Source organism: Amblyomma americanum, chromosome 1 (genome assembly GCF_052857255.1).
Source record: "Amblyomma americanum isolate KBUSLIRL-KWMA chromosome 1, ASM5285725v1, whole genome shotgun sequence".
NCBI classification, from domain to species: domain Eukaryota; kingdom Metazoa; phylum Arthropoda; class Arachnida; order Ixodida; family Ixodidae; genus Amblyomma; species Amblyomma americanum.
Genome location: NC_135497.1, coordinates 31,407,215 through 31,433,789, shown reverse-complemented (window position 1 = coordinate 31,433,789; position 26,575 = coordinate 31,407,215). Strand labels below are relative to the sequence as shown.

General features: G+C 50.0%; 2 protein-coding genes across 3 annotated transcripts in view; one reads left to right on the top strand and one right to left on the bottom strand.

Annotated features, from left to right (window-relative positions):
- LOC144112552 (atrial natriuretic peptide-converting enzyme-like) overlaps window positions 1-26,575 on the bottom strand; it is a 150,516-nt gene that overhangs the window by 64,707 nt on the left and 59,234 nt on the right. For both annotated transcript variants that reach the window (XM_077645362.1, XM_077645369.1), the window contains exons 2-3: window positions 25,809-25,932; window positions 24,060-24,089 (exon numbers count right to left, since the gene is read on the bottom strand). In XM_077645362.1, coding sequence (XP_077501488.1) covers window positions 24,060-24,089; window positions 25,809-25,932 — 154 coding nt within the window. The remainder of the gene's footprint in view (window positions 1-24,059; window positions 24,090-25,808; window positions 25,933-26,575) is intronic.
- LOC144114327 (uncharacterized) lies at window positions 754-5,999 on the top strand. Its single transcript, XM_077647978.1, has 2 exons — window positions 754-1,219; window positions 5,854-5,999. Exons 1-2 carry the CDS (start codon window positions 865-867, stop codon window positions 5,997-5,999), a joined length of 501 nt encoding a protein of 166 aa, XP_077504104.1. The 5' UTR covers window positions 754-864.

Sequence of the window (26,575 nt, the reverse complement as noted above, 5' to 3'; positions counted from 1 at the left end):
CTGAGCGCGGACAAATCGGTGGCCATGGCCTGCGTTTCGCGCTCGCGCGCGCACCTTGCGCCGCGGTCACTGGACGGGACTCCGATTCCTTGGCGTAAATCGGTGCGGTACCTTGGCCTGGACATCGACAAGCGCCTTTCCTTCCGCCCCACGGCGACCAAGGCCAGTCTGCAGATGGAGAGGACCACCGCTGCCGTGCACAAGCTCACCGCTCGAGGCCAGGGAATCTTCCAGCAAGCTGCGCTGCGGCTATACAATGCCGCAGCTTTGGGGGCGGTGCTCTATGCGTTGCCGCTCGTCACGGTGCGTCATGGTGCAAGCCGTGCTGAAATAAGCTCGAGCTCCAGCACCGCAAGTCCCTGCGCGTGTGCCTAGGCCTGCCCAAAAATTCGCAGTGCGCCGCAACATTGGCAGCGGCAGGAACGTGGCCACTTGAGCTCCAAGCAGCGCGCAGGGCACTGAATCACATCGACCGGCTCCACCGCGCACCGGACGGCTGCTAGCTGCTGCAGCGTATGCGCTCGCACCCGCGCTCACGAATGGGGCGGCGCTGCTCGAGTATGAGAAATTGACTCAAGGCCCACCCCCCTATACGGTTCCTGCGCGCCCTCGCCTGCGGCCTCGGACGTACAACGAGAGATCGTCGGCATCTCGGGAAATGGATCACACCCCTCTGTGCTGTGCAGCAGCTGACCACAGCCGTCATACACGAGAAGCTCCAGGACCACCTTCTCATGTACACCGACGGCTCAGTGGCCCGGGCGCGACAGCTGCTCCCTTGCAGCGGCGGCTACCATCCCTGCTTTGCGACTGCACAGCCGGCAACACGCAACCTTCCTGGGCTCCTCCACCACGGCGGAGTTGATGGGGATCCGGCTCGGGCTGGACCTGCTGCTGACCCTCTGCCCTTCGCCGCCCAGGAGTGCTCTGCTGTGCGACTCCCGCGCCGCCCTCAGCCGCCTGCAATCCAACGGCCGCGGTACCCCACTAGTGCGGGACATTCGCTCGAGCATAGAGCGCCTCGCGCAAAGAGGATGCGCCGTGCGTGCACAGTGGGTGCCCGGTCACTGCGGCATCGCCGGCAACGAAGAAGCTGACGACCTCGCGACCGCCGCACATCAACTACCTCCCACTGATCTGTCCCTCGCGCTGGAGGATGTGCGTGCGGTCATCCACGACCATCTCCGAAAGCAGCACCCCGACCCACACATCGCAGGAGGTGAGCGCATCGACAGCATCAACGGCTGTCGCGCACTTACGCGGTCGCAACGTGCAATGATCCTCCGCGCGCGCATTGGCTGCGTGTGGGCCGGGGAATCGAGCCACATTCTCACAGCCGGCCTCTACTGCGCGGCGGCGACGGGGCCGAAAACCGCGGCAGCAACGGAGCGGCGCGGTGTTCTAATCGAAAGAGGCGCCGGCAGTGTTGTAGACGTTACCGAAAAAAAGTAACGAAATACGTTACTCGTTACGCTAAGAAAAAAGGAACGCGTTACCGCCCTACGTTACCTACAAAAATAGTAACGCGTTACCGTTACCGAAAAAAAGTACCGCACGTTACTTTGTCGTTACTTCATGGCCATCAGTTATAATTAGTGCGTCTTCGCGTTAAGAACTCACGATAACAATTTCATTAAGCTCATATTTCACATAAAACTCCTAGCCCAAACAACGATTTTACGCGAAATCCTGATTTAACGGGAATACTTTGCACAAATGTGCAGGAGCTTGGCAATGTTATAGTGGCCTAAAGTAGCCTGTAGAGTTACATGTGATGGATTCTAACTGTGGCACGTAGTGAAGCCATTTTCCGAATGTGACATTAAACACAAAATGACACTTCATCACCAATTGTAACTTCACAAAGAAAACATCGCAGAACATTTAAAAATTTACAATAATTCTGCAAAATGTGATGTTCAAAAATGCTCGGCATTCTTCCGCGGTTGTGGTGTGAGCGGTTCGGGAAGGGGAGGTAGGTGAAAGCAAGTGTCTGAATGCGCGTTCGTGCACGTGTTTCGTGCGCTTTACGGCTGTTCTGTCCTTTTTTTTTATTTGGCTGTGTCGTCAAGAGCAGGCGTTTTCTGGCATGCATGTGAGCCGCAAGAGAGGTCGTCTAGAGCGCCTGTTTGTTTATTTGCAACATCGATTTAGGTGCTCTGCGCTTTTTTTTTTTCTAAAAAAAGCAGCGGAGTGGGGGACAACTGAAACAAAAATTAACTATAGTAAAGTGTCACCTCACGTTACCGAAAAATGTTAACATAAGTACGTTGCCCGTTACAGTTTCCGAAGGGTAATAAGTACGTTACTAAGTTACCGAAAAAAGGAACGCGTTACCGGTAAAGCGGTTAATTGTAACGCGTTACCGCCAACACGGGGCGCCGGACACCGCCAAATCAGTTGTGGCGGACGCTCGCTTCTCACAAGTGACTCTGCGCCAGTGCCTTTTTTTCTGCCGCGTGGAAAAAAAAACAGCGGCGGCGGGGTCCGAAGGAGATGCCGAAGGTGCGGTGAAAGTCGTCTGTCGTCTGCTTGCGCTTCTTTGCCTGACTATTATCGCAGAAAAAACAATGCGATCTCTCACGCTGCGAAAAAGGTTTGAAGTTAGTTGAATAACTTTGAGCAACTCCACAGTTTTTACAGCGAAACCCCACCCGTACAGCACCAAAACATCTTTATACGAATATAGCAAGCTACTATTAAAGCGCTGCGCGCACTGCGGTCACATTATTCTGGCCAGTATGAATGAAATCGAACATATGTAGAGGGTAATTAACTCTGTTATCAATACAGGAATGGTTTTCCGGTGCTTGCAAGATTGATCTTTATACCAACGTTCGAGAATTAGGCTAGCAAAACAGTTTGGAGAATATTTTACCAGTATCGGCTAATACACATGCACATTTTCAGATATTTCTCGATAGCAGAACTCGATGAGTGTCTGAAAGAGATAAATCCGTCATGCTAGTAACATTCTATACCGGATCGTTTTGCTGACATTCCTGTCGGTTTTAATGCATTTTATTCTGACATGCATCTTTGTGTACAACCATGTATATCGCAAATGCTTCTATTTTACAGTTGTGTATTTACCGTATGTGCTCAACTTACCCAATGTTTGGTTGAGTAAAGGATTGAATTTTTGCCCAACGTTTCTCTCTCTATTTCCATGTAAATAGAACAGGTGTTGTCCTTAACTTAAGCTGAACGCTTTTCGTTAGCCTCCACGTTTCTGCCCCGTAGGTGAGTACCGGTAAGATTATGCTGTTGTACACTTTCCTCTTGAGGGAAATTGGTAAACTGCCACTCATGATCTGCGAGAATTTGCCATATGCGCTCCACCCCATTCTTATCCTTCTAGTTATCTCCCTCTCATGATCCGGATCAGCTGTCACTACCTGCCCTAAGTAGACGTATTCCGGCACAATTTCTAGGCTCTCGCTGCCAATTGTGAACTGTTGTTCCCTTGCTAGACTGTTGAACATTACCTTGGTTTTCTGCATGTTAATTTTTAGACCCATCGATCTGCTCTGCCTGTCTAACTCGTTGATCATGATTTGCAGTTCACCTCCTGAGTGACTCAGCAAGGCAATGTCATCAGCAAATCTCAGATTATTTAGGTATTCTCCATTTATTCTTATTCCCAACTGTTCCCAATTCAGGCCTCAAAATACCTCCTGCAAACATGCGGTGAACAGCATTGGCGATATCGTGTCTCCTTGTCTCCTTGCCAGCGAGCCATGGAAAGAAAAATGATAGGTGTAACGTTAAGAGATCGGAAGCGGGCAGAGTGGGTGAGGGAACAAACACGGGTTAATGACATCCTAGTCGAAATCAAGAGAAAGAAATGGGCTTGGGCAGGGCATGTGATCCGAAGGCAAGATAACCGCTGGTCTTTAAGGGTAACGGAGTGGGTTCCAAGAGAAAGTAAGCGTAGCAGGGGGCGGCAGAAGGTTAGATGGGCGGATGAGATTAAGAAGTTTGCAGGCAAAGGGTGGATGCAGCTGGCAAAGGATAGGGTTAATTGGAGAGACATGGGAGAGGCCTTTGGCCTGCAGTGGGTGTAGTAAGGCTGATGATGATGATGATGATGATGAGAACAGGTGTCTAGCTAAATATAACGACGTTTTTAACAGTTGAAGGAGTGTCCTGGGCGCGTAAAATGGGTTCAGTACTGCTGAGGGTCGTGTGGCCTGCTCTGCAGTATCTATTCAAAGCAAAACTTGAGTTTCAGTCCGGTGTGCGTATATGACATTGAAGTGACCTTCGCACTTGGCGATCTCATAGCAACAGACTGAAGAAGTTGGCGCGTGAAAAAAAAGGACAAGCGAGACAAAAAGCCCGCGCACCCACTCACCGGCGCATCGCCGCCGCCAAAGCCGCGATATGGAAGCTGTGACGCTCGCCAGCGCCATCTCTCGCTAGCAACAAGCGAGCCGTGGGTCACGTGAGTCGAGCTCGAACCAGGTTGAGCAGTAATTAAAACGCAGAATATTTTTCTGCAACCTCGCCACCAATGTTTCTATACAAAATAGGCACACGTGCGTTTCTATACACTTTTTAAGAGAATTAATTTTCCGAAAATATCTACAGTGTAAGGACTCTTTACACAAGTGGTCTTGTTTTCAAGAACATCGCAATGGTCACATTGTACAGGTATCACATATATGCAAATGACATTTCAGTGGACAATTCGTGGTTTCTACACGAGCTGGCTTAAAGCAGCTTCATTGAGAATTTAAGTGGAATACAAGGAAGGACAAGATGAGCAACACTCGCCAAACTTCCTAATACGGAAGCATGGGCGTTGACACACCTCTATCGCTAACAACAATGAACCTTGTTGACCAGCGGAGGAGGAAGGCCTCCTTACCCAACACGACGAGTTCTTCATTCAAGTGTTTCAGCATCAAAGTTCTAAGGCGGTACAGTAAAGGAAACATTGCTTTCTCCGGTGTCCCCGCAAGGCAACAAGTCCCCTCCTTTTCCAGAGTACATAAGCACCCATACACATTATTAATTGAACAAAGAAATTGCGATTGCGACTCTGCCACCGCATGCGCACCTGAAACATGCGCGCTGCCAAGCGCCAGAAAGTGCGCGCGACTGGGCATTCAAAAACGGCATGGTTCAGAGTTCGACCGCATTGCGGACATGAGGCAGAGGGCGCCACGCCCCACGCCGCAAGGCGGTCAGCTGTGGGTGACGCTTCCCATTCACGAAGCCAGGTAAAATTTGATACATCAGCAGGGAGAGAGGCAAATATTCTTTGCTTCCGCCTTTTGCGCAATTTCCTGCGCTGGTCTACATTCAGGGTGCGAAACGCAACATATTCGCAAGTTTCACTAGCCGACAATTCTTTCAAATCACAATCAGGAAGTGTACCTTCAATGAAATTGTAAGGATCTCACGACATATGCATAGAAAGCTGGCGACTTCTCAGCCGAAGGGCCTTTCCAATTTGATAACTCAAAGAAGCGACGCGATGTTCCCATCAAATATGCGGTGAGTGCTCTTCCTCGGTACGCTGTGTCTGAGATAAGGTCCCACATGGCCCTTAAGGCCAATACGCGACACATAACTTCAAGATTCGGGATGCTGAAGCCACCCATGTCGGTGCGCAGGCGGACAAAAACTGTTGCAACGCTCTCTGCGTGTCCACCCCAGAAGAAAGATCCACACGCTGTGGCCAGCCTCTGGAGGACGCGGCAAGGAGGGCGCGCTATTTTTGCGACGTAGATTAAGGAACCTGTTATGCTTTTTCTGATAAGGTAAGCTCGTTTGGAAAAAGGTAGGTCGAAGAATTTTGCGACTTCGATGCGCTGATCAGCTTTGCGTTTTATTTCATTCCAGGTGGCTCGGGCTACGTCACCGGAGGCGAGGAACGTGACACCAAGGACTTTTACGCCAACTACCCATTGGACACCTTCGGGAATTTGATCATTAAAAGATCCAAAGCGTGGCGCCTGGCTTTTAGCTCGGTTGAGACGTGCACCTGACAGGCAGCTGTAAGTGTGAAAGAGCCTCAGAAATGCTCTATAGCTGTCAGTGTTTCTAATAAACAGAGAAATATCATCGGCATAAGCTGGTACTTTAACCTAGCCCAAGCCTGGTAGAGGAAAGTCCCGTATCGACTTGCAACTAGGAATTTGTTGCAATAGCGGTTCTACGCAAAGGACGAAAAGAATTGCTGACAGTGGGCAGCCCTGGCGTATTCAGCGGCTCACTGGAATGGGGTCTGTTATCTGATCGTTCACTGCGAGGCTTGCTGCTAAGTCTGTGTACAACAATCTCAAGACGTCTATCAGACGTCCTGGGAAGCCAAAGCAGTCTTGAACCGTGAATAGGTAGTCACGCATAACGTGGTCAAATGCTTTTTCTTGATCTAGGGAAACAAAAGCTCCAGAAATCTGCGTGCGCGTAGCAACAGTGAACAAATCGCGGGTTAAAGCTAGTGACGAAAAAACTGTGCGTCCGGGTACACAACATGTCTGAGCGTCGCTTATTACGTCAAGAAGAGCTGACGTTATGCGGTGTGCTAATATTGCAACTAGTATCTTATAATCGGAGTTCAGGAGGGAGATAAGCCTCCATGCTTTTGGGTCGGACGGCACACCGCCACTCTTCAGAAGGACCATTATACGACTTTCGCGAAAAGATTCCGGCCGAAACCCGTCGCCAAGAAGACCATCGGGCATGGACAAAAGATGCACATGTATCTCCTTGAAGAAAGGTTTGTCAAAAAACATGTGGCAGCCCGTCTGGTCCGGCTGCAGCGAAGGCGTTCATTCCCTGGAAAACCAGGCGAAGCTCTTCCATCGTGACTGGATTACATAGGCTGTCGCGGTGCTCTCCAGGTATGCAGGCTATCCTTGAGCAAATTTCACGAACAGCTGCTTTTAGATCGCTTATGCCTGTGCTCTCAGTTGTAAAGAGGCGAGTAAAATGTTCACTAAAGACAGCCTTGATGTCCTCAGCGCTATCTGACTCTTCACCATGAAGAAGTTCGACAAAGGGATGGTTGCTCGACCCTCTACGGAACCGTAGCGAACGCTGCGGAGTACAGCGGGGTCCGCGACTGGTCTACCTCTAATATAAGTTCGTGCTGCACTTCGGGAGCTGAGGCGGAGCAGAAGTTCATAGCGCGCTTGTAGCTGATGGAAGTAATCCTGCATTGTAAAAGTGAGGGGCGCACCACGCTGCACAATGCGTGCCCGTCGATCGAAGGGTATCGTTAATTTCTGGAGTTAAACGTAACTTTCTATCTCTGAAAGCTTTGGTCAGCTTGTCACGCCAACTAGCTTTTAAATCGTCCCAACTGAGTGGTTGTCCGGGATGACTGCACGTTCCTGCGAGAGCTTCGCGTAGGATGGCCACAGTTTCGGGGTCGTGCACTAGGGCCATGTCCATTTTCCAAAAAATTCTTAGATGGGGCGGGCTGACGAAAGTGCAGCCTCACAGATACCTGAAAATGGTCCGTTATGCGCGGAACATCTAGCCGAAAAGCCAGGACTTCGCAACTAGTGACATGAGTAGCGGGAATTGGCGGAAAGTAGAAACAATCGAGCCTGTTCATGTTCGAGCCGCTTTCCCATGTGGCAGCAAACTCGTTACCATGTAGTTCAACCCATGGATTAAACGGCCTATAAGGTATACGGCCGGCCTTGTCTGCGACCGCTTACATCCCTGTAGGAACCCTCGACGCAGTTAAAATCCCCTAATATAAAAGTTGGATAACTAGCTAGCATGAAAGAATCGAGAGAATCAAGCTACTCAGATGTAAAAGAACGTTGGGCTGGAGCGTACACTACAAGCGCTCTCACTCGCCTTCAATGAAGGTTAAAATCCACGGCTAGGGTGCGACCATCAAAGCCGTACGTGCAGTAAGCACTCCGTTTCTATACACCTGCGCTCAAAATCTAAACCGCCCAAGGGAGCCAAACAATCCTACCGACTATGCGGTTCTCTTTACTACACAGAACGCTCATCAGTGCAGCAATATTCTAAATAAATGCAGCACTTTTTGCTCTTTGTCGTGAACGCTTGAGCGTAAGCTGCAAGAAATGTCTCTGTATCTCACATACTGCTTTAATCTTCAAATTAATATTTGCATATATAATTGACCTTTATCGGAAAAGAGCCAACATTGCAAGGAGAGCTTACAGCATCTCATTCCTACGTCGTAATTGAGAGACCAGCCACGGATTTCTAAAGCATAATAATAATAATGATAATAAAAATACTAATAATAATAATAATCATTGGTTTTGGGGGAAAGTAGGTGGCGCAGTATCTGTCTCCTTGGACACGTGAACCGCGCCGTAAGGGAAGGGATAAAGGAGGGAGTGAAAGAAGAAAGGAAGAGCGAAGTTCCGTAATTGGAGGGCTCCGGAATAATTTCGACAACCTGGGGATCTTTAACGTGCACTGACATCGCACAGCACAAGGGCGCCTTAGCGTCTTGCCTTTAAAGCAGGAAAATAGTAAATATTTGTGAAAAAAAGTTATGTGTTCAGCTAATCCAGGATATACAAAGCGAAAGACGTCGGCGTTCACTGTGTTCATTGGCGTTGGCGTTGACAATTTTCTAGATGGCGATGGATTTGAGCAAAGGAAGGCCGCATAACTGGCTCCCTGGGTATGCGGACGCCTGATTCGTGCTTCGATACATGTGGCGGTGATAAGAGAGATGTCGCCTGAATTCATTAGCGCTGACAGCGTTGTGGCTGGCATGCTGCGCTGCAGCTACAGCTATGCCGCAGTGTTCATTTGATGATCAATCACTCGCGATCAACCATTAACTGCCTGCCACCTCCCAGGACGGCAGGGAGGGCGCGCTGCTTATAGAATGTGCGGAGCGCAATCAAGGCAGGCTTTTGCAGTTGGACACGAACGCCACGTACACGTGAACACGAGATTGAGGTCTCCACTTACCCGCGGAGCCGATTGTGCGCCTTTCCTTTCATAGAAATGAACGGCGTTTGCAAAGTTGTCAACGCCAATGAACTCTATGAACGCCGTCGGCTCACTTGTTTGGTTTTTGAGGAAAGGAAAAGGCGCAGTAACCGCCTCACATATCTCGCTGGACGCCCGAACTGCGTCGTAAGGGAAGGGACAAAGGAGGGAGGGAAAGAAGAAAGAGAAAACTGATAATTGAAAGTAGGATTTTGAGGAAAGGCGCGGCGCTGCGCAGCACCTGTGGCTCGGTGCTACTAGTGGCGCATGCGCAGTAGTAACTAGGGAGCGAGAGAGAGAGAGAAACGCGGCAGCGGCGAAAGGTCAGCCGACGGAGTCGGCGGCCGCCACCTGCGCTGTGCGTGACGTCACTCGTGCTCTGACATACGCCGGCGCGCGCGAAGCGCGGTGTTGACTAGCGTAGTGAAGCTTTTCGCTTCAAAGCTGCTATTGCCGCCCTCAGCCGGCTGCAACCCACCGGCCGCGGTACCCCACTAGTGCGGGATATTCGCTCGCGCGTCGAGCGTCTTGCGCAGAGAGGATGCGCCGTGCGTGCACAGTGGGTGCCCGGTCACTGCGCCATCGCCGGCAACGAAGAAGCTGACGTCCTGGCGACCGCCGCACATCAACTACCTCCCAATGATCTGCCCCTCGCGCTGGAGGACGTGCGTGCGGTCGTCGAAAGCACCACCCCGACCCATGCATCGCAGGAGGTGAGCGCATCGACAGCATCAACGGCTGTCGCGCACTTACGCGGTCGCAACGTGCAATGCTCCTCCGCGTGCGCATTGGCTGCGTGTGGCCCGGGGAACGACGGTAGCGTCACGGAATCGCCACAATTAATGCATGTGACGGGTGCGGTGCAGTGGAAACACTAGACCACCTGCTCCTTCACTGTGCCGCGTACGCCAATGCTCGTCGCGATATGGTTATAGGGTGCTGGGCATACTACCAAACTCCCTCAAGACGCTATTGTGGCCGCAGGGCAATGCGCGCACCCGTGAGCGAGCCTTGGTGAGTCTCTGTGCGTTCCTCGAACAGACGGGCTTTACGTCCCGTCTGTTCTCCGCCAGGTAGTTACACGCAGTGAACGAACGCTCCGCAAGTTCTACCTTGGACGATTAACAACTGGACGCCCCACTCCAGTTGTAGTCAACATATTGCTGTGCGCGTGTGTTTTTATTGCTCCATCATGAACTAATTACGCGCACAACCTGGACACCTTTCTTATTGTGTAAATAGTTTGTGTATATTACCTCTCCCTCTATCCTCTCTTCCTGTCCTCTCACCTCTATCATTTCTCCATTCTGCCTGCTATCCTTTATTTCCTCTGCCCCAGCTCAGTTGCTCCAGTACCGATGGCAGATGGGGGCTAGCGAAAATCTTTTCCTTCCTTTTTGTTATTATTTTAATAATAACAACTTACTACTACTACATCCACAACGGCAGCTCTTTCTTCCTTTCTTCTTTCACTCCCTCCTTTATGCCTTCCCTTAAGGCTCGGTTTAGGTGTCCACCGAGATATGTGAGTCAGTTACTGTGTGATTACGTTCCTCGAAAACAAATTTTTCATTTCGCCAACACAGCCTCAGTGTTCGACTTGAGTTCGTTAAATACGGGAGCTTGAATTGTTTACAGCGGCGTGCTCAGCAAACGTGGAGAACAAATAGAATCATTCGTGGATGTTTGTTTTCAAGAAACATACCTTCTAAGTAGGATGCCTGGATGCCCGCCCATCGAAGCACCCTACATTGGACGGACGGACGGACGGACGGACGGATGGATGGATGGATGGATGGATGGGCGGACGGACGGACGGACGGACGGATGGGTAGATGGGTAGATGGGTGGGTGGGTGGGTGGGTGGATGGATGGATGGATGGATGGATGGATGGATGGATGGATGGATGGATGGATGGATGGATGGATGGATGGATGGATGGATGGATGGATGGATGGATGGATGGATGGATGGATGGATGGATGGATGGATGGATGGATGGATGAATGGATAGATACGGCTGAACCCTTTAAATCTGGCGGTGGCTCAAGCCACCTAGCCATGACTTATGAAATTTTACATTTTAGCCACCAATCCAATACCATTCGCTTGGTTACTTCTACCCGCTTAATATCTTCAACTTAAAACCACAATGCCTTGGATAAACAACCCCGCTGCTTTCCACTTTAGGGTGAAGCCCTTTACAGAGAAGTATCAAGTGTTCAGCCGTTTCCTCCTCCTCTCCGCACGCAACGCACAACGTGTCTATCTGGTGGTACATGACTCTATATGTCTTAGTGCGCAAAACTCCCGTCCTGGCCTCAAACAACAAAGAGCTTCCTCTACAATTATCATAGATATTTTCTTTGGCTGCGAGGAGTTTTCACTTCACCCACTGTAAGTTACATTAGACAGCAAAAAGGATGTGTATTGGCGGCAAGAGCCGTAAAATCGGCGGCACATACGCGAGAATCCATTTGATGATGGACTTTAGACAAAAATCCGGTGGATTTGGTATCTACAAAACGTTTTCCCTGAGGCTTATGTCATTTGGGCACGGTGGGGGGCGGGGGGTCTAGTTACTGCAGGGTTTCGTAAAACGACGAAGCGCATGGAGTCCCCTCTTCCTTGTATGCTGTCTGTTTTGGGTTTCATCTTTTTACGAGAAGCCAGTTGGGCATTCCTCCTACGCAGGGCATTTCTGCGGGCGCCCTGAGAGCCGCCGCATGCGCCCGTCTGCCTTACCGCGAACTGTAGAGATCGGAAGCTGCGCTGTATCGGCTGCTACTAACAATCAACTTTCCCTTGCCCCAAAACCAATATTCCAGGAAGTTCATCATGCAATTTTTAGGGCAAATGTCGGCACACCCACTCATGAGTGCACTCCTATCGCCTCACTTACACTCACGTCTTTGAGCGTGGGTGAGTGGTTGAGAATGTGAGTGTGAGTGGACGTTAGTGTGAGGGCGAGTTAATGTCTGTGAGTGTGGGTGGTCATGAGTTTGAGTACGAGTGAGTGGATGTGAGTGTGAGTGGCCATGAATGTGAGTGGATGTGAGTGGAAATGAGCATCATGGAGCGGATGTGAGCGTGAATAGAGACGAGTCGTGAGCGGACGTGAGTGCTAAGTCGAGGAGAGTGGTTGTGAGCGGACGTGAGCGGACGTGAGTGGACGTGAGTTGTGCGTAGACGTGGCAGCGAAGTTTGTCGCGTCTGCTTAGCTATTTTCATGTTGCTGACAGTTGAGGGAAGCAAATAGTCACTGCCGAGGGTGCTCGAGGCAGCATAAAACATCATGCCGGTGTTGTTGTTTTTTTTTTACAACCTTTGGGTACCTGCCCTGCAGCCCCTGTGTTTGCTTTCCCGCGAGGCACCGTGCAGCAGCAGTCTCACCCCGGGGATGAACGCATTTTCTTCTCAGTTACATTAACTGGCAAGAGAGGGCGCCAGCGTCGCTGCGCGGGAGACTGCTGAAGTCCGCGCGCGGGAGATGGAGTTCTTCGGCTCGGATCGCCGGTGTGAGCGGACGTGTTGCTCGCGGCTCCGCTCCTAGCCGGCGGGGCGAGAAATCAACGGGGAGACCCGCTCCCGTATGTCGTCCCGTCCGGCCTTCAGAGTATATATCCCTTGCCCTAGCGCGGGCGAACATTCGCTCGGAACCTTGCTGGTGAGTCGGACGACCTCGATTCATTAGTGTACCTTGTTGCTAGCTGCCGTTATTGTTGCCGTAGCAATAAATGCCTGTTTGTGTCAGCCAGTGTGTCGTTCCTTTGTTCCCTCAGAGCAAGGCCCGCCGTGGTTGGCGTGCGCTCGGTAGTGTACGTGACCACGGGGTGGGGTCCGGGCGGCTTTGAACCGTGTCAGCCGCGATTGAGTGGAGAGAACGTACTTATCTCCCCACATCAAACACCACATGTGGCAGCCAAACGTGGGGCCTGCTCTTGGAACATTGGACGACTGTTGGTTCGGTTCGAGGAACGCTCTTTGACCGGACTTGACAAGTGCTAGGCCTAGAGTGAATTTTGATCGCTAGGACCTGCGGCATGCTTTCTTGAGTGCGAGGTGTATTGCGCTGCAGCATGTTTGAACTTTTCGACATGCTCAGCACATTTTTAATTAAGATTTCTCTGGAGTTTCTTCATGAGAATCACTTGGTCCGCATCGAGGGAGCGCGAGGCCTAGCACCCGCGGAGTTGCCGAGCCCGAAACGAGTGAGTACGGAAGCCGCGTGGGTGGTCCGAGTTTCTGTATATATTTTCCCTACTGTCTCTTTTTCGACTCTGGGAGCCGCGGCTCCGGGAGCCGGGTGGTCTGGGGCCACGGGTTGCGCTACGAGCACGTTGGTATTGCAGCTCGGCTCCGGGCGCTCCGACACCGTCCGGTACGGTGGGCGCCGACCACTCAGAAGCTGCTCTGTGCAGTGAGCGGGGTAGGGCCACCCCACAAAGCTTACGTCTCCTCGCGGCTGATCGCACATAACCCGTTTCGGGTCTTTGTTGTGGTCATGGTCGTTGTCGGAGTGGCAGTTAGGCCTGAGGCTTTTCGGAGCTGCCTGAACCACGTTAGAAGAGACATGACCACCGGACCGTGTCGTTGAGAGGGGGCGCATTTTGCTGCCCGCCCGTTTTTTGTTTGTAACCTCGCACGAACTGAGCAGTCTCGTTCAACTCAAGAAAGGGCTTTGTTCACTCGAACTTCGCGTTTGCACGCCCGCGGGACACGTTTTGCTAGCGAGGTAGGCTTTGTGCCACGAGGCCCTTGCAGATGCCGTTTCCCCTCCCGTGACCTACGCTAAAGGCACGCCGAGAGCGTTTCGAAAATTTTGCAGATCCGTTGGAGCCACCCAGGCTTGCTGTCCGGTGCACATCGTCTCGCTGCCACCTGCTGCGACGGAGCGGCCTGTATCCTGTTCGCCGCATCCATCCGGGGCACCTTTGGCGAGACCAGTCAGCAGTCACCTCCGGCTGCTGCTGCCCTGGCGACTACTGCAGAATCCTGGCCTGCAGTTTTCCCACCGGCCTTCTATTCGCGGGCCTCCGGACACTAGTCCGCGGGCCATGCGAGTCGTTCCAGCGGAGACCTTCATGCCGCCTTCAGATCACCGCGGAAAACTGCGTGGACGCTGTCGGCGTGACCTCCGCTGCCAGACGTGCCTCAAGGACATGAAGACCAGGAGACTCCTCCATAGCAGGTACTCTCAGGCGCGTGGGTCTATTCAAGGTTGGGGGGATTTGGGGACCTGCCCTGCAGCCCCCTGTGTTTGCTTTCCCGCGAGGCACCGTGCAGCAGCTGTCTCATCCCGGGGATGAACGCATTCCTTTGTCAGTTACATTAACTGACAAGAGAGGGCGCCAGCGTCGCTGCGCGGGAGACTGCTGAAGCCTGCGCGCGGGAGATGAGGTTCTTCGGCTGGATCGCCGGCGCGAGCGGACGTGTTGCTCGCGGCTCCGCTCCTAGCCGGCGGGGCGAGGAATCAACGGGGAGACCCGCTCCCGTATATCGTTCCGTCCGGCCTTCAGAGTATACATCCCTTGCCCTGGCGCGAGCGAACATTCGCTCGGAACCTTGCTGGTGAGTCGGACGACCTCGATTCATTAGTGTATCTTGTAGCTAGCTGGCGTTATTGTTGCCGTAGCAATAAATGCCTGTTTGTGTCAGCCAGTGTGTCGTTCCTTTGTTCCCTCAGAGCAAGGTCTGTCGTGCTTGGCGTGCGCTCGGTAGCGTACGCGATCACGGGGTGGGGTCCGGGCGGCTTTGAACCGTGTCAGCCGCGATTGAGTGGAGAGAACATACTTATCTCCCCAAGTCAACCCCAAAAAACGAAGCAGAGGATTACGCTGGCGCGGGAACGGCAATCCTTCATTGCTGCTCTCCTTACTAGTTCACCGTTGGCGTGGGCGCAGGCCCTTCGCTACGAGTTCGCTACGAGTTGTATCAGACGCTTCGATCGAATTTCGCATTGCCACTGCCAGAAAGTTAGGTGTCTCTTGTCGCCATTCCTATACGGTTCGAGCTCATAGGTATACGCAGCGTTCCAATGCTCGCTGCAGAAACAACGACTGTCCGCTTCTCGGCAAGCGTAAAGTGGGATCTCGAATACTGCAGTGGACGCTTAGGTTTTTCCTCTGCCATGGTGTGTCCATTGTAGAGTTCTGCTCTGACCGTATTTTTTTATTGTTTTATTGCGTTGGACCCATGCACGCAAAGAACCTGGGCCCGTATTACGGAACCCGCTCTAAAGTTATAGAGCGTGACGTCATAATCACGATATCGTGGCCAGACGTCAACGCGTGACGAAACGCCGAATGAAACAATGACTAGCAAGGTGCCACCCCGGAAGCATTTATTTGCACGTCAAGCAACTTATTTACACGTCGATGGGCCGTATGTTAACTTTTCATGAAAACACGCAGTCAATAAAATTAATAATGCTTTATTTTTGAAGAAACTGTATTTCACTTTCAGCAGCATGAAGCAAAACAAGAAGTCCTTAAAGTTTTGCAATTGAATTCTTTCATGGGTAACTTTTGTCGTCATGAGGGCGCGCTGGCAGAGGTAAACAGTGAACATGGCGGCTTTCGGTAAAACAGCTGATCCCGCGGCTAGTGTCTGCTTTTTTACTCGTCGTCTAAAACCAAGGTACTGTGCGCTTGTACCAAGTGCACGGAACAATTTGATAGAAGCCAGTGAAGGCCACGGATCTCCAGAAAGAAACTTGCAAAGAATGCCGGGCCTGAAAATCGACGAAGTCATCTTGCCGAGGTAAGTCTGTGTTATCGATCGGCGCTTGACAAAAGGGGTTTAAAGGTGACAAATGCCATGTATGTGATTGGGGTACTGTTCCTTTTGTTTCAGGAATTACAAGACGACCACGATACACTGTTGTTCAGATTTAACTTTGTTTGGCCGCAAAAACGTCTGGCACGCAAATGATTCAGTTGGGCACGAGCAACAAACAAGCAAAGCGGTTGGGCGCCCACTAACAACCTTGCTAGTTTTCGTTCGTTCTTAATTTGTGTTCCTACAACGCAGCGCACGCATATGTCCCTGTAAACCTACCAGCCCCAACCCAAGATGCAGGCAATGATTCTTCCTTGCTATTCGCTGTTTTCGAAAAACAAAGCAGAAACTTTTGCCTGCTTTACCCGCTCTTCGCTGCGGCGAGTCTCCGCGCGGGAATCCTAGTCTTGGCACGTTCTGTGCTGCAGGAAGAGGGCAGAATTGGCCCGTTTAAAGCAAGAGGACAGGTGAGTCTATCAGCACCATTATGTCAAATGCCGCTTGAACATGCCTTGTCGCATCCTACCGCAGGCACACCGGAGTGTGCTTGCCGGGGGGGGGGGGGGGGGGGGGCTGTATTATCGCTCTTAAGCCCGGGATACATGCGACGTTTTTTCCGACGATGTTCGCGCGGCAGAAAACGCCGCGGCGGCGCGACGCCCGGCTGGAGATACATGGAGCGAAAAAGCGGCAGCCCGCCGCCGCGTATCTCTCAGCGTGAAAGCAATATGATCAACAAGTGGCAAATATCATTGAGCGAGGAGCTGTTTGAGAGCAGCGACGCTGACTCCTTATTCAGAATAACGAAATTGTTCATTTAGACACCACTGTACTTTTTGCAGCACGCGTGCATAGATATATACGTGGTTTTGCGTGCTCGAATGCATGCGGTTGCGTACCTTTCGATGCCCGCTCAGCCGTGGCTACCATCGGCTGCGGTTTTCTTCGGCACCTTCGCTTCAGGGAGGAAAAGCGGGCATTTTGATCCAACATTCGGTCCTGTTCTCCAAAAAAAAGTGACATTTCATGTCTCGTGAAGCGTTTATTTTCACGATAACAACATTTTCGTGCAATAAACACAGCAGAGCTCGTCGGCCATGGCGGCCATGTTGGCGGCGGCGGCGGCGGAGGCGGCCAAACCGGAACAGCGGGCTTCCTGCGCTGCTATTGGCTTGCTCCGGCTCCCGCTTCCGGTCTCTCCGAACGCCGCGCGTCAATATCTGGCGGGGCCAGATCGGCGGCGGCGGGCGTTTTTTTCGAGGCCGGGCGTCAAATGCGTGCCGTCGGGCGAAAATCGCCCAAAAAACGCTCCATGTATCCCGGGCTTTAAGCGGGGGCTACATGGGGCGTTTTTCTCCTGCGATTATCGCGCGTAGACAAAAAAACGCGCCGGAGGGACGCTGGCCAGGTTACATGAGGCGTACAAGCGGCGAACGCCGCCGCAGTGTGGCCAGACAAGGCTAAAATGTTTTGGCCACCACTAAATGAACGATCAATGCTTATATGTTGTTTGCTTGTGTTATAATTATTAAATTAGGCAATAAATATCCTACAGATATGTCTATACACATTTTCAGGTATGTTTAGTATTGTCTCGATATTTTTGTGGATGTTCAGCGAAGAGAGTTGGCCAGAACTGTTTCGTCTGGCGACCCTGTGCGACTGAAACGGCGGTGCGGATTGGGCAGACACTACATGTGAGCTTCGTTCTGTGCATTGCTTGTGGCTCTCGTTGCTGAAAACCAGTTTTGAAAAGAGTTTTCATTTACTTCGAGCGGACGGCAAGCAGGGAGATTACTGCGAGGGAGAACACGCCGCTTCTATTCTTGTGACCAAGGCCAGTGTCCATGGGGGCACATCGGCGTCTTCTGTTGTTGAAGAAAAGATTATTGCTCATGAAGATGAGGGACATAAAAGACAAGCAGAAAATAAAGAGGAAATTCTAGGTGCACCCCAACTGGCAATTAAGAAAGGAGGAGGGTGAATAACGCGCGCGAAGTGCTCAAGGGACGCTGAGACGGCTGGCCGCTGCCGCCGAATACAGACGGAAGTGAGTCCGGCAGGCACTTCCGGTAGCGTCTGACGCGCGCACGCCGCGTCAAAATCTAGCCGTTCCTGATCGGCGGCGGCGGGCGTTTTTCTTGATGCCGGGCGTCAAATCTGCGCCGTCGGGCGAAAATCGCCTCAAAAACGCTCCATGTATTCCGGGCTTTATAGGCACGGCCAGCGCCGCGGGCCGTTGTTCTTCGAGGATCAGTCAATTCAGGTGGGTGTGTACCGTCGCTTGTAAACCGCGATGACGTTATGGGCAATTGAGACATTTTCTGCGGGGAAGAACGTTTGTCCACTCGTGTAAGAACGTGCGGCGCTATGGCTTCTTGAAACAGGAGGACCAGCAGCCCGTCGCCGATCGTCTTCAGCAGCACCTCGCCAGACTCTTTCAGCAGCACGTCGCCAGTCGGCACAGGCGACATTACCCATTCTTGCAGCTGCTTTAAAGTAATAGCATTTGAAGCAGTAGACATATAACTCCAGTAATTTTACACTATCCACAAAACTGTGTCTGTGGCCTCGCCACTTTGTGCAGAATGTTTATTTCTCTTGCAGTCAGGTTGGGATGTCTCCTAGTAGTCTTACGAATGTGCACATGAAATATGCTACAACAATGCTGCCCGTGCCGCACCACTGTGCCTTCTGTTATTGCTGTCAGCGTATTCACGTCAAGTCCACTAAGACATTGCACGAAACGCTTTCCTTACTCCACCGCATGCCAACTGCGTGATATGAGTACATTTTCTTTGCTGGTAGCTACATCGCAGCCCCCACAGCAGCCCGCACCGGAGCCCCACTGCAGCTCTCACCGCATCCCACACCAAGCTGGCCAAAGAAGACAACGACGAGATGATGAGGCGGATGAGTTGCTGCGGCAGACTCTACATGAAACACGGCGTTTGGCGGACCTTACTGAGGCCCGGAACCGCCAGGACGCTGCCTTTCAGCAGAATTTACTAAGCAGGAACCGTCACCTTCAGCATAAATACCCATGCTCACTTTTGAACACATCTACTTCTGTTTGGCATCTCTTGTGGGAGGTGGTTGGGACAGCTCCGTCTATTAAACTGCCACGAGTCTTCTAAAACCATATTTTGTCCAAAATATCTCAGTACCTAACCTTTTTCACAAAAGTTAAGCAAGCTCTCAGTAGTGTTGGGCAGTAAAAATTTGTAACTGTAGTTTTTTTATGTGCAGGCAATGCGGGAGGTGGCAACTGCTGTGCGGAGTCAAAATGCGCATCAATAGCTGCTCGTCCAGACGGTCGGCATGCTGGGAAACATCCTAAGAAACCCGCTGGAGCCGCCAGCACCACTTTGAATTTTTTTTTTGCATGTATTTATTTTTATTTACATTATTTGCTTCTCTGCCTGGTGCAGAGACGTTATACCATATTTAGTTTGTGTTTTTGTATTTAGTTAATATCAGTCAGGTGCACAAGCGTCATTTGTTTTTTTTTTAATTCGTTTTAAGCTTTGCAAGTGCAGCAGTGTTATATACTGTTTATTTTTTACTATTAGGTATTTTAAGCTCTGCCAGGTGCAGAAGCTTCATGTGCCATTTTTGTTCATTTTTTGTTTATTTTAAGCTCTGCCAGATGCAGAAGCTCCAGGTACTATTTTTCATTTTTTGTTATGTACGTCTCTGGCAGGTTCAAAAGGCTTCGTGCGCTAGCTATTTTTAATTTTTTGTGGTGTATTTATTCTGAGCTCTGGCAAGTGCAGAAGCTACATGTACCACGTTTTCATATTTTGTTCAGTATTTATTTCGAGCTGTGCCTGGTGCAAAAGCTTCATATACTGTTTTTTATTTTTCATTTCTTCCAGTTGCTTACCTGCAGCTCTGCAGGCGCACAAGGTGCAATTTCTGTGCCTGTTTAGTTTGTTCGTATGTTCCTGTCAATAAGGAAACGGTGCCTTCAGGGTCACGTAAGAAGTGATCTTACTAGCCATGGCAGCAATGTTCGTTCCTGTTCACGGGCACCTGCCACCTGCTTGTTGAGCCAGATGTGCCCAACGCTGCGAAACAGAATGTTCTCGTGCCGTGGCCTATTGTCGCCGTAGTTGACGGTTGCGCTCAACGGTGGACAGTGAATGCCTCATCAGAACCTGTTTTGATCCCGTGCGGGCTTAAACTCGCTAGATTTAATGCTTTTGACACTCTTACTGTTCGCTCCGTGTCTAAGTGCGAGCCTTCCAGTCGAGTCATTTAGGTTTTCTGATCCTGTCGGCACCCGCCGCGGTGGCTCAGTGGTTAGGGCGCTCGTCTACTGATCCGGATTTCCCGGGTTCGAACCCAACCGCGGCGGCTGCGTTTCGATGGAGTAAAAGCGCTAAGGCGCCCGTGTGCTATCCGATGTCAGTGTACGTTAAAGATTCCAGGTGGCCCAAATTATTCCGGAGCCCTGCACTACGACACCTCTTTCACTCCCTACTTTATCCCTTCCCTTACGGCGCGGTTAAGGTAGACCCATGATTTTACTTTCCAAGAACGGTCTACTTGCTGGGTCACTTTGAGGCAGTCTTTTCAGATTCTTTTTTTTGCAGTTAACAAAAGACAGATGTGTGATATTTTCAACGATTTAGAGAGAATGGAAATTCCTTCGGGAGCGCGTTGTTACATTCATGTCTAAGCAGCACAGGGACTGCCTTCCTCTGCCAATCTTGCTCATGAAAGTAAAAAAAAATTAGCCTGGGATTAAGTCCGCTTAAAGCGATGTGTGACATGCGAAAGCGCAGTGACGTAATTGGTGACGCCACAAGCGACACCATAGCAACGATATGATGCAAGCCTCAAAGCTGTGAACTACATCTTCGGGGTCGCGAGTGCCAAATTTTAAGAAATGGCCTGTTCCAAATTTGGAGGTCGTCATTGTGCCGGGAGCGGTCAGTCATGGTTGGCCATTAATTTTGGTCCAAATCGGCCAAGGTCATATTTCGTGAGTCGCCCGTGCCAAACATTGGAAATGACTCGAGCCAAATTTGGAGGTCGCCATCGTGTCGGGCGCGGTCGACTTTGGTTGGACACCGATTTCGGTCCAAATCGGCCGAGGTCATATTTCTGGAGTCGCCCTGTTCCAAATTTTGGAAATGACTTGAGCCATATTTGATGGTCACCATTGTGCAAGTTTGCCTGATATTGCATAATTTCAGTAATTACTGTTATTGAGCCCAAATGCTGTATTTGAGCGACCCGTTTGATTTTCAAGTGGCATGAATAATGTTTTATTTTAAGCGACAGCATAAGAGCCTCACTGCAGCGGAAATCCGGTATTGCAATGGGGGAAGACACTAAAGAAATAAAAAAAATTTCATAGCACGGGGGCGGGATCCGAACCAGCGGCGGCGCAAAAAATCAGTTCCGCTGGCCGCTGCTTTATACTACTACGCCATCGCCACAGCATTTTTCCTCATCTATTTATTACATTGGAAATATATTCTATTTGCATTAACTAAATTATTTACAAAACTTTTAGGAAATGCCACGAAACACATCGCAAAAACACGAAGCAGCAGAATAGTAGACGCTAGGTAAGGCTGAGCACATCATCAAGAGGGAGTGCCACTTCGGTTTATAGTCGGTGGGTTCATACACTTCCCTCAGATGAACAGTCAGTTGGGAAAAATTTTAACATTCTGCCAGAACGAACTGCCAAGCGCTCAAGCTGTGCTTGCAGTGTCGTCGTCTTTGTCACGTACCCGTGTTCACGTGTGTTAAAGTGCCAGTAGTAGTTGTTGTTGTTGTCCACATACTATGGCACATGCCCACATAGGGGAATTGGCCAAGAATTGGAGGCCAGAAAGAGTTTTTGAGGTGAATAATTCCTGGACGAAATTAAAATGAATAGTAAGGACGGAAGAACTAAACAAAAAGGACAAAGAAATGAAACGGAAAATGCATAACGTATGCAGGAGATCGAGACTGATGTTTAAAGCCGAGTAGTTAAAAGATAGTGATAATTGTAAGAATAAAAATAATATTGAAAAAAAATTAAGGCAGCCGTCTTGATTCCATTAAAAAATTAAAACTGCCAGTCTCTAACGCTGTAGTTAAAAGCGTGGTCTTCGCGATCTTTCATCTGTGTGCGTGAAAGCATCATCAAACGAGCATGCAGCAAACCGCACGAAATGGCGGAAGATTAGAAGCAGTGAAATTCAGAAGACCCTGTGCTGTCGCAATGTCATCGGGTAATGGTAATTAAGCGACCTACGAACTTTCCTCGTTCTGAGTCTATTCTGTGCTTAGCGCTTATTGTAATTGTCGTGGTAAATACTACTGCATTGTTTTCTAAATATTCTTGCCGTACATTAGTTTTTGTATACACACACACAACAACGCGCTGATTTATTTTAGCTGTGCATATAGATAAAAATGAAATGCTATAAGTGCAGGGCGCATGTAAGCACGCAGTGCGTGCCAGAAGTAAAGGCAGAGTGATATTTTGGTGCTCAACTCGTAACTGTCTCGGTTTTATCTCACGTATTAGCTCAAGTAATACACACACATGTACACGGACACACACAATTTAGGGATCTAGCCACTCGTCCTGTAGTGACTTGAAGGCTTGTCTTATATGTTTATTCCTCAGTAATATCGCCAGAAGTTCATCATCATCATCATCAGGCTGACCACACCAACTGCGGGTCAAAGGCCTGTCCCATGTCTCTCCAATTAACCCTGTATTTTGCCAGCTGCGCCCCACATACATGCGCCCTGCACTTATACCATTTCATTTTTATCTATATGCACTAACCACCTAACCATCTGCCGCCCCCTGCTACGCTTGCCTTCTCTTCGAATCCACTCCGTTACCCTTAAGGACCGGCTGTTGTCTTGCCTGCGCTTTACGTGCCCTGCCCAAGCCCATTTCTTCCTCTTCATTTCGATTAGGATGGCATTACACGCGTTTGTTCCCTCACCCACTCTGCCCGCTTCCGGTCTCTTAATGTTACACCTATAACTTTAATTAAAACGACTGTTCATGAGGATGAGGAAGGGCCAGCAAATTTTTCGAAGTGAGGGTGAGGGAGGGCCGTATAGCTTTTCGAAATGAGGGCAAGGGTGAGGGAGAGCCATGGATTCAAAATTGAGGGTGAGGGAGGAAAAGTAAAAGTGAGGGCATTTGGCCACCTGTGGGCACGCTCGATTATGGTTTTTCTTTCAATTTTTTCGATTCAGTTTTTATTTCGCTGGATGCGGTCAGTAAAAAAATACATGTTAAACGTCTGGGCCCTTAGCCTTCTTGTTTAGACTGGGGTCCATGCAATAAGTACAGGAAAAAAAAAAGCGGGAAAGACTCGGAATGCATTTCTTCCAACAGAAATTTTACAATAGTTACATATAAATAATAAAAAAGGTGTAAATAAAATGCCCTTAGAATAACATTAATTTAAAATGAAGTCACATTAGAATAAAATTTTCCCAACAGAAATTGTACACTGGTTATATTTACAATAAAAAAGGTTAAAGCGAAAAGCACTTAGAATAATATGTACTCTGCCCCATTTCATTCCAGTTCCTGGATGCAAAGAGGGCGCTGAAGCTCCCTGGCGTTGTTTACACTATGTCCTGTGCAAATTGAAGTAATGCCACGATGAATAAACAAAACACATCGGCTGGGAGAGTGCCGAGGAAAAAGTGGAGAAACCCGATAGGTACACCACTAAGACAGGGTACACCCGTGAAGGTGTGGAACAAGAACCTGCGCGTAGTGAACTCGCCACTTGTTTCCCATTCAAACAGATTTTGTCCGGGGGACAAATTCCCTTTTTGAGTCGGACGGTGACTGCATCTCCATTTCGTGACAACTCACGAAGAGGAAGTGTGAGTTCACGTTTTAAGTTGCTCTAAGATAATGCCCATTTTCTTGCTAGTGTTACGGTTTTTTCCCCGTGGTCTTTGTTCCGCATGCACCTTTTTTTCCGGAAATATGTGGTAGGCACCCTGCAGTATGCTCAGTTGTTATTCACTATCGTCCTATGTCTTGTCTTGTGCGTCTCGCGCAACATTTCCATTTCTCAAAGAATGCACCAACTAGCATGTTCTGCTTGACAAGTGGAAAAAATGGTTCTTCGACACGCCACTCAACAGTTGTCCCGCTTTTATTTATGCGCGCATTGCTATAGGCACTTCGCGCTCAAGCGGACACCGTCGTTGCTGCCACTGAGTGGCGGCATTTACCTTGGCTGCTTTCTGACGCTGAGCAGAAATCAGTGGAGACCGCCAGATGAGGCGCCGCGCTATACTTATGGTGTAAGAGGGATCTACGTACCTGCTGTCCGCTGTCCTTCCAGGAAGCGAACTGTAAGAGGAAGATATCGTGTCATGAGGACCCGAGCAGACCTCGAAGGGGAAACATGCGCATGATATGTAAGCAGTGATGCCGAACATTAATGCTTTGGTGCGAACGGGAAGAGTCAGAAACTACGGCGTATACGTGACGAGAAAGCCTCAGGACGAGGAACAGCACACGGGTACAAAACTGCACGCAAAGCATGATTTGCGCCAGATGGTGGCGCAAGCACGGGACAGCCATGATGGCAGTTGTAGGTTTCTGACACATTCTCTACCCGCAACACCGGATAATGGCACCAGCAAGTTATACATCACATCAGAAGAACGTGGATGCGGCGCTTGAGCTCAGTTGTATTTCTTGAGAGCAGCGTTCCTTCCTTTTCGGGCATCATACCCGTGCTGTTTATTTCATCTAGCTAATAAAAACTGGAGTTCAGCCAAAAGTGCGCCTTGTGGAACCTGTTTTGCAGTACACAGTGAGAATTTAATATCGTTCGGTGCCCCTTCTATATGTCTTTCGGTGTGCCATCGTCCGCGATCGTATGTAGCATGGCTGGTGCGATGAACGCGTTCGATATGTGCTGCTCGACAGACGGCTGCGCTTGCTTTTAGCCCGTACTCGACACTACTTGAACCTACAAGATAACAAGCTTCCTTGCTGCTAACCAGGCGGGATTATTAAGTCGCCAGAAATATAAAACGTAACCTATGGCCAATCTTGAAAAATCACGGTGGCCGCTCAAAACTACTTACGTGCTGTAAATGCGAAAGCGTTATTTTTTACTTTTTATTTCCTTGTAATTTTAATTCTTATTTTTGTTTTTCCTTCCTTTTTAAAGACACACCTATTTATTAGCATATAGTCGTAAGATGGCGCATATGCTAGGGTCATTTCTGTTATTCGCCAAGAACCAACGCGGCCTAATGGATTGCGTGCGCGTCTCGCAATCAAAGACCTCGGTTCAATTCTCCAATCCTTCGAGAGAAATTTTAATATTCTTTTCCTGGTCACGTGGGTGTCGGGCCGCCAAATTTTAAAGAAATATAGTTCGCAGATCTGGTGGGTTGTGTCCGCTTTGAAAAGCAACGACGAACTGCGTGTGTTCCCGCCACTACACGAGGGAAGCCGCTTTAGCACGACATGCGCTTCCCGGAACCGCGACTCTCGTATACGTACTAAAGCACAGAGTTTCCAGGTATTACCCAGAGGGAAAGCTGGCGCCACCGTGTATGCGAGTTTTTTTTTAAAAAAAACACTTCTTCCACCGCGAAAATGCAGGGAAGACGAGGTTTCTTATTTGACTTCCCTACTGTTAGGGTGAATGCGTATATTGTACATATCTCGAAATTGGTAGCTGCGCCTCGACGGTCTGTTCTGTGCGCAGTTTAAGATATTTCGATACTGCGTTTTTCAATTCTTCAGTATAGTTAACGCAAGTGAAAGTTAGGTGTTGCGCTGGTATGGCAACTTTCACGACATTTCTTCGAGGTTTGCATCGAGAAGGGTCGTATTCTGGCGGCCGAATCCACGTTTTACGCCCAACAATAGCCGAGTCAAGTAGGAAACCTCCTCTTCCCGGCATTCCTGCGCCGCCTCTCCATGGTGGAGCTTTCCCTCTCGCTACAAACCTATCACATACATAGCACAGGAGGCGCCCGCGGTGCCCCTGTGCAGTACACTGTGGCCCCGGCACGGGCTTCAGGGCGGAGTAGCCCAGCAGCTCACCGCCGTAGTAGACTCCTGCCGCGGCTCCCAGGGTGAGGCAGAGGGCGGCCAGCGAGGCGCACAGGCAACCGGCCAACGTGCAGCCGGCTCGACGCTGGGTGAACGTGATCCGGTGGCCGCCGCGCTGCAAAGGACGAGGCTGGGCATGACGACTGACACCACTGTCACACGGAATTCCTCGAAGGCCTTTTCAGCAAAGGCACCATTTTTCACCAAAGGAGCGAAAGCTTAAAGGAGCAGCGACGCAGCTACACGGTGCAGCACACAGGTGAAACTATCGTTGAGGCTTAGCACCTGCTGCTGTGCTCGAGGCGGCTGAAGTCAGTGCTTAATAATTGTTTTTTTTTTGGGGGGGGGGGAAGGAAATGGCGCAGTATCTGTCTCATATATCGTTGGACACCTGAACGGCGCCGTAAGCGAAGGGATAAGGGAGGGAGTGAAAGAAGAAACGAAGAAGGAGGTGCCGTAGTGGAGGGCTCCGGAATAATTTCGACCACCTGGGGATCTTTAACGTGCACTGACATCGCGCCGCACACGGGCGCCTTAGCGTTTTTCCTCCATAAAAACGCAGCCGCCGCGGTCGAGGTTAAAAGTGGGGAATTCTGTTCATTCGTTGAGCTCAGACAATTTTTTTTTCATTCTATCTGCTTCCTTAAAAGAACTGCAACAGCTGCTCTCATCAGCAGCAGCAGGTTGTGTGTATTGCCTTGGCCACACGGGGCACTCGGTGTTGCTGCAATAATTATGTGGTCTTCAAATCTGGGCAT

Bases quoted from the DNA above. Each gene is read 5' to 3' on its own strand.
- LOC144114327 (XM_077647978.1), top strand. From the start codon at position 865: ATGGGGATCCGGCTCGGGCTGGACCTGCTGCTGACCCTCTGCCCTTCG. The intron at 1,220-5,853 runs GTGAGCGCATCG...ATTTCATTCCAG, and splicing joins CGACCCACACATCGCAGGAG to GTGGCTCGGGCTACGTCACC.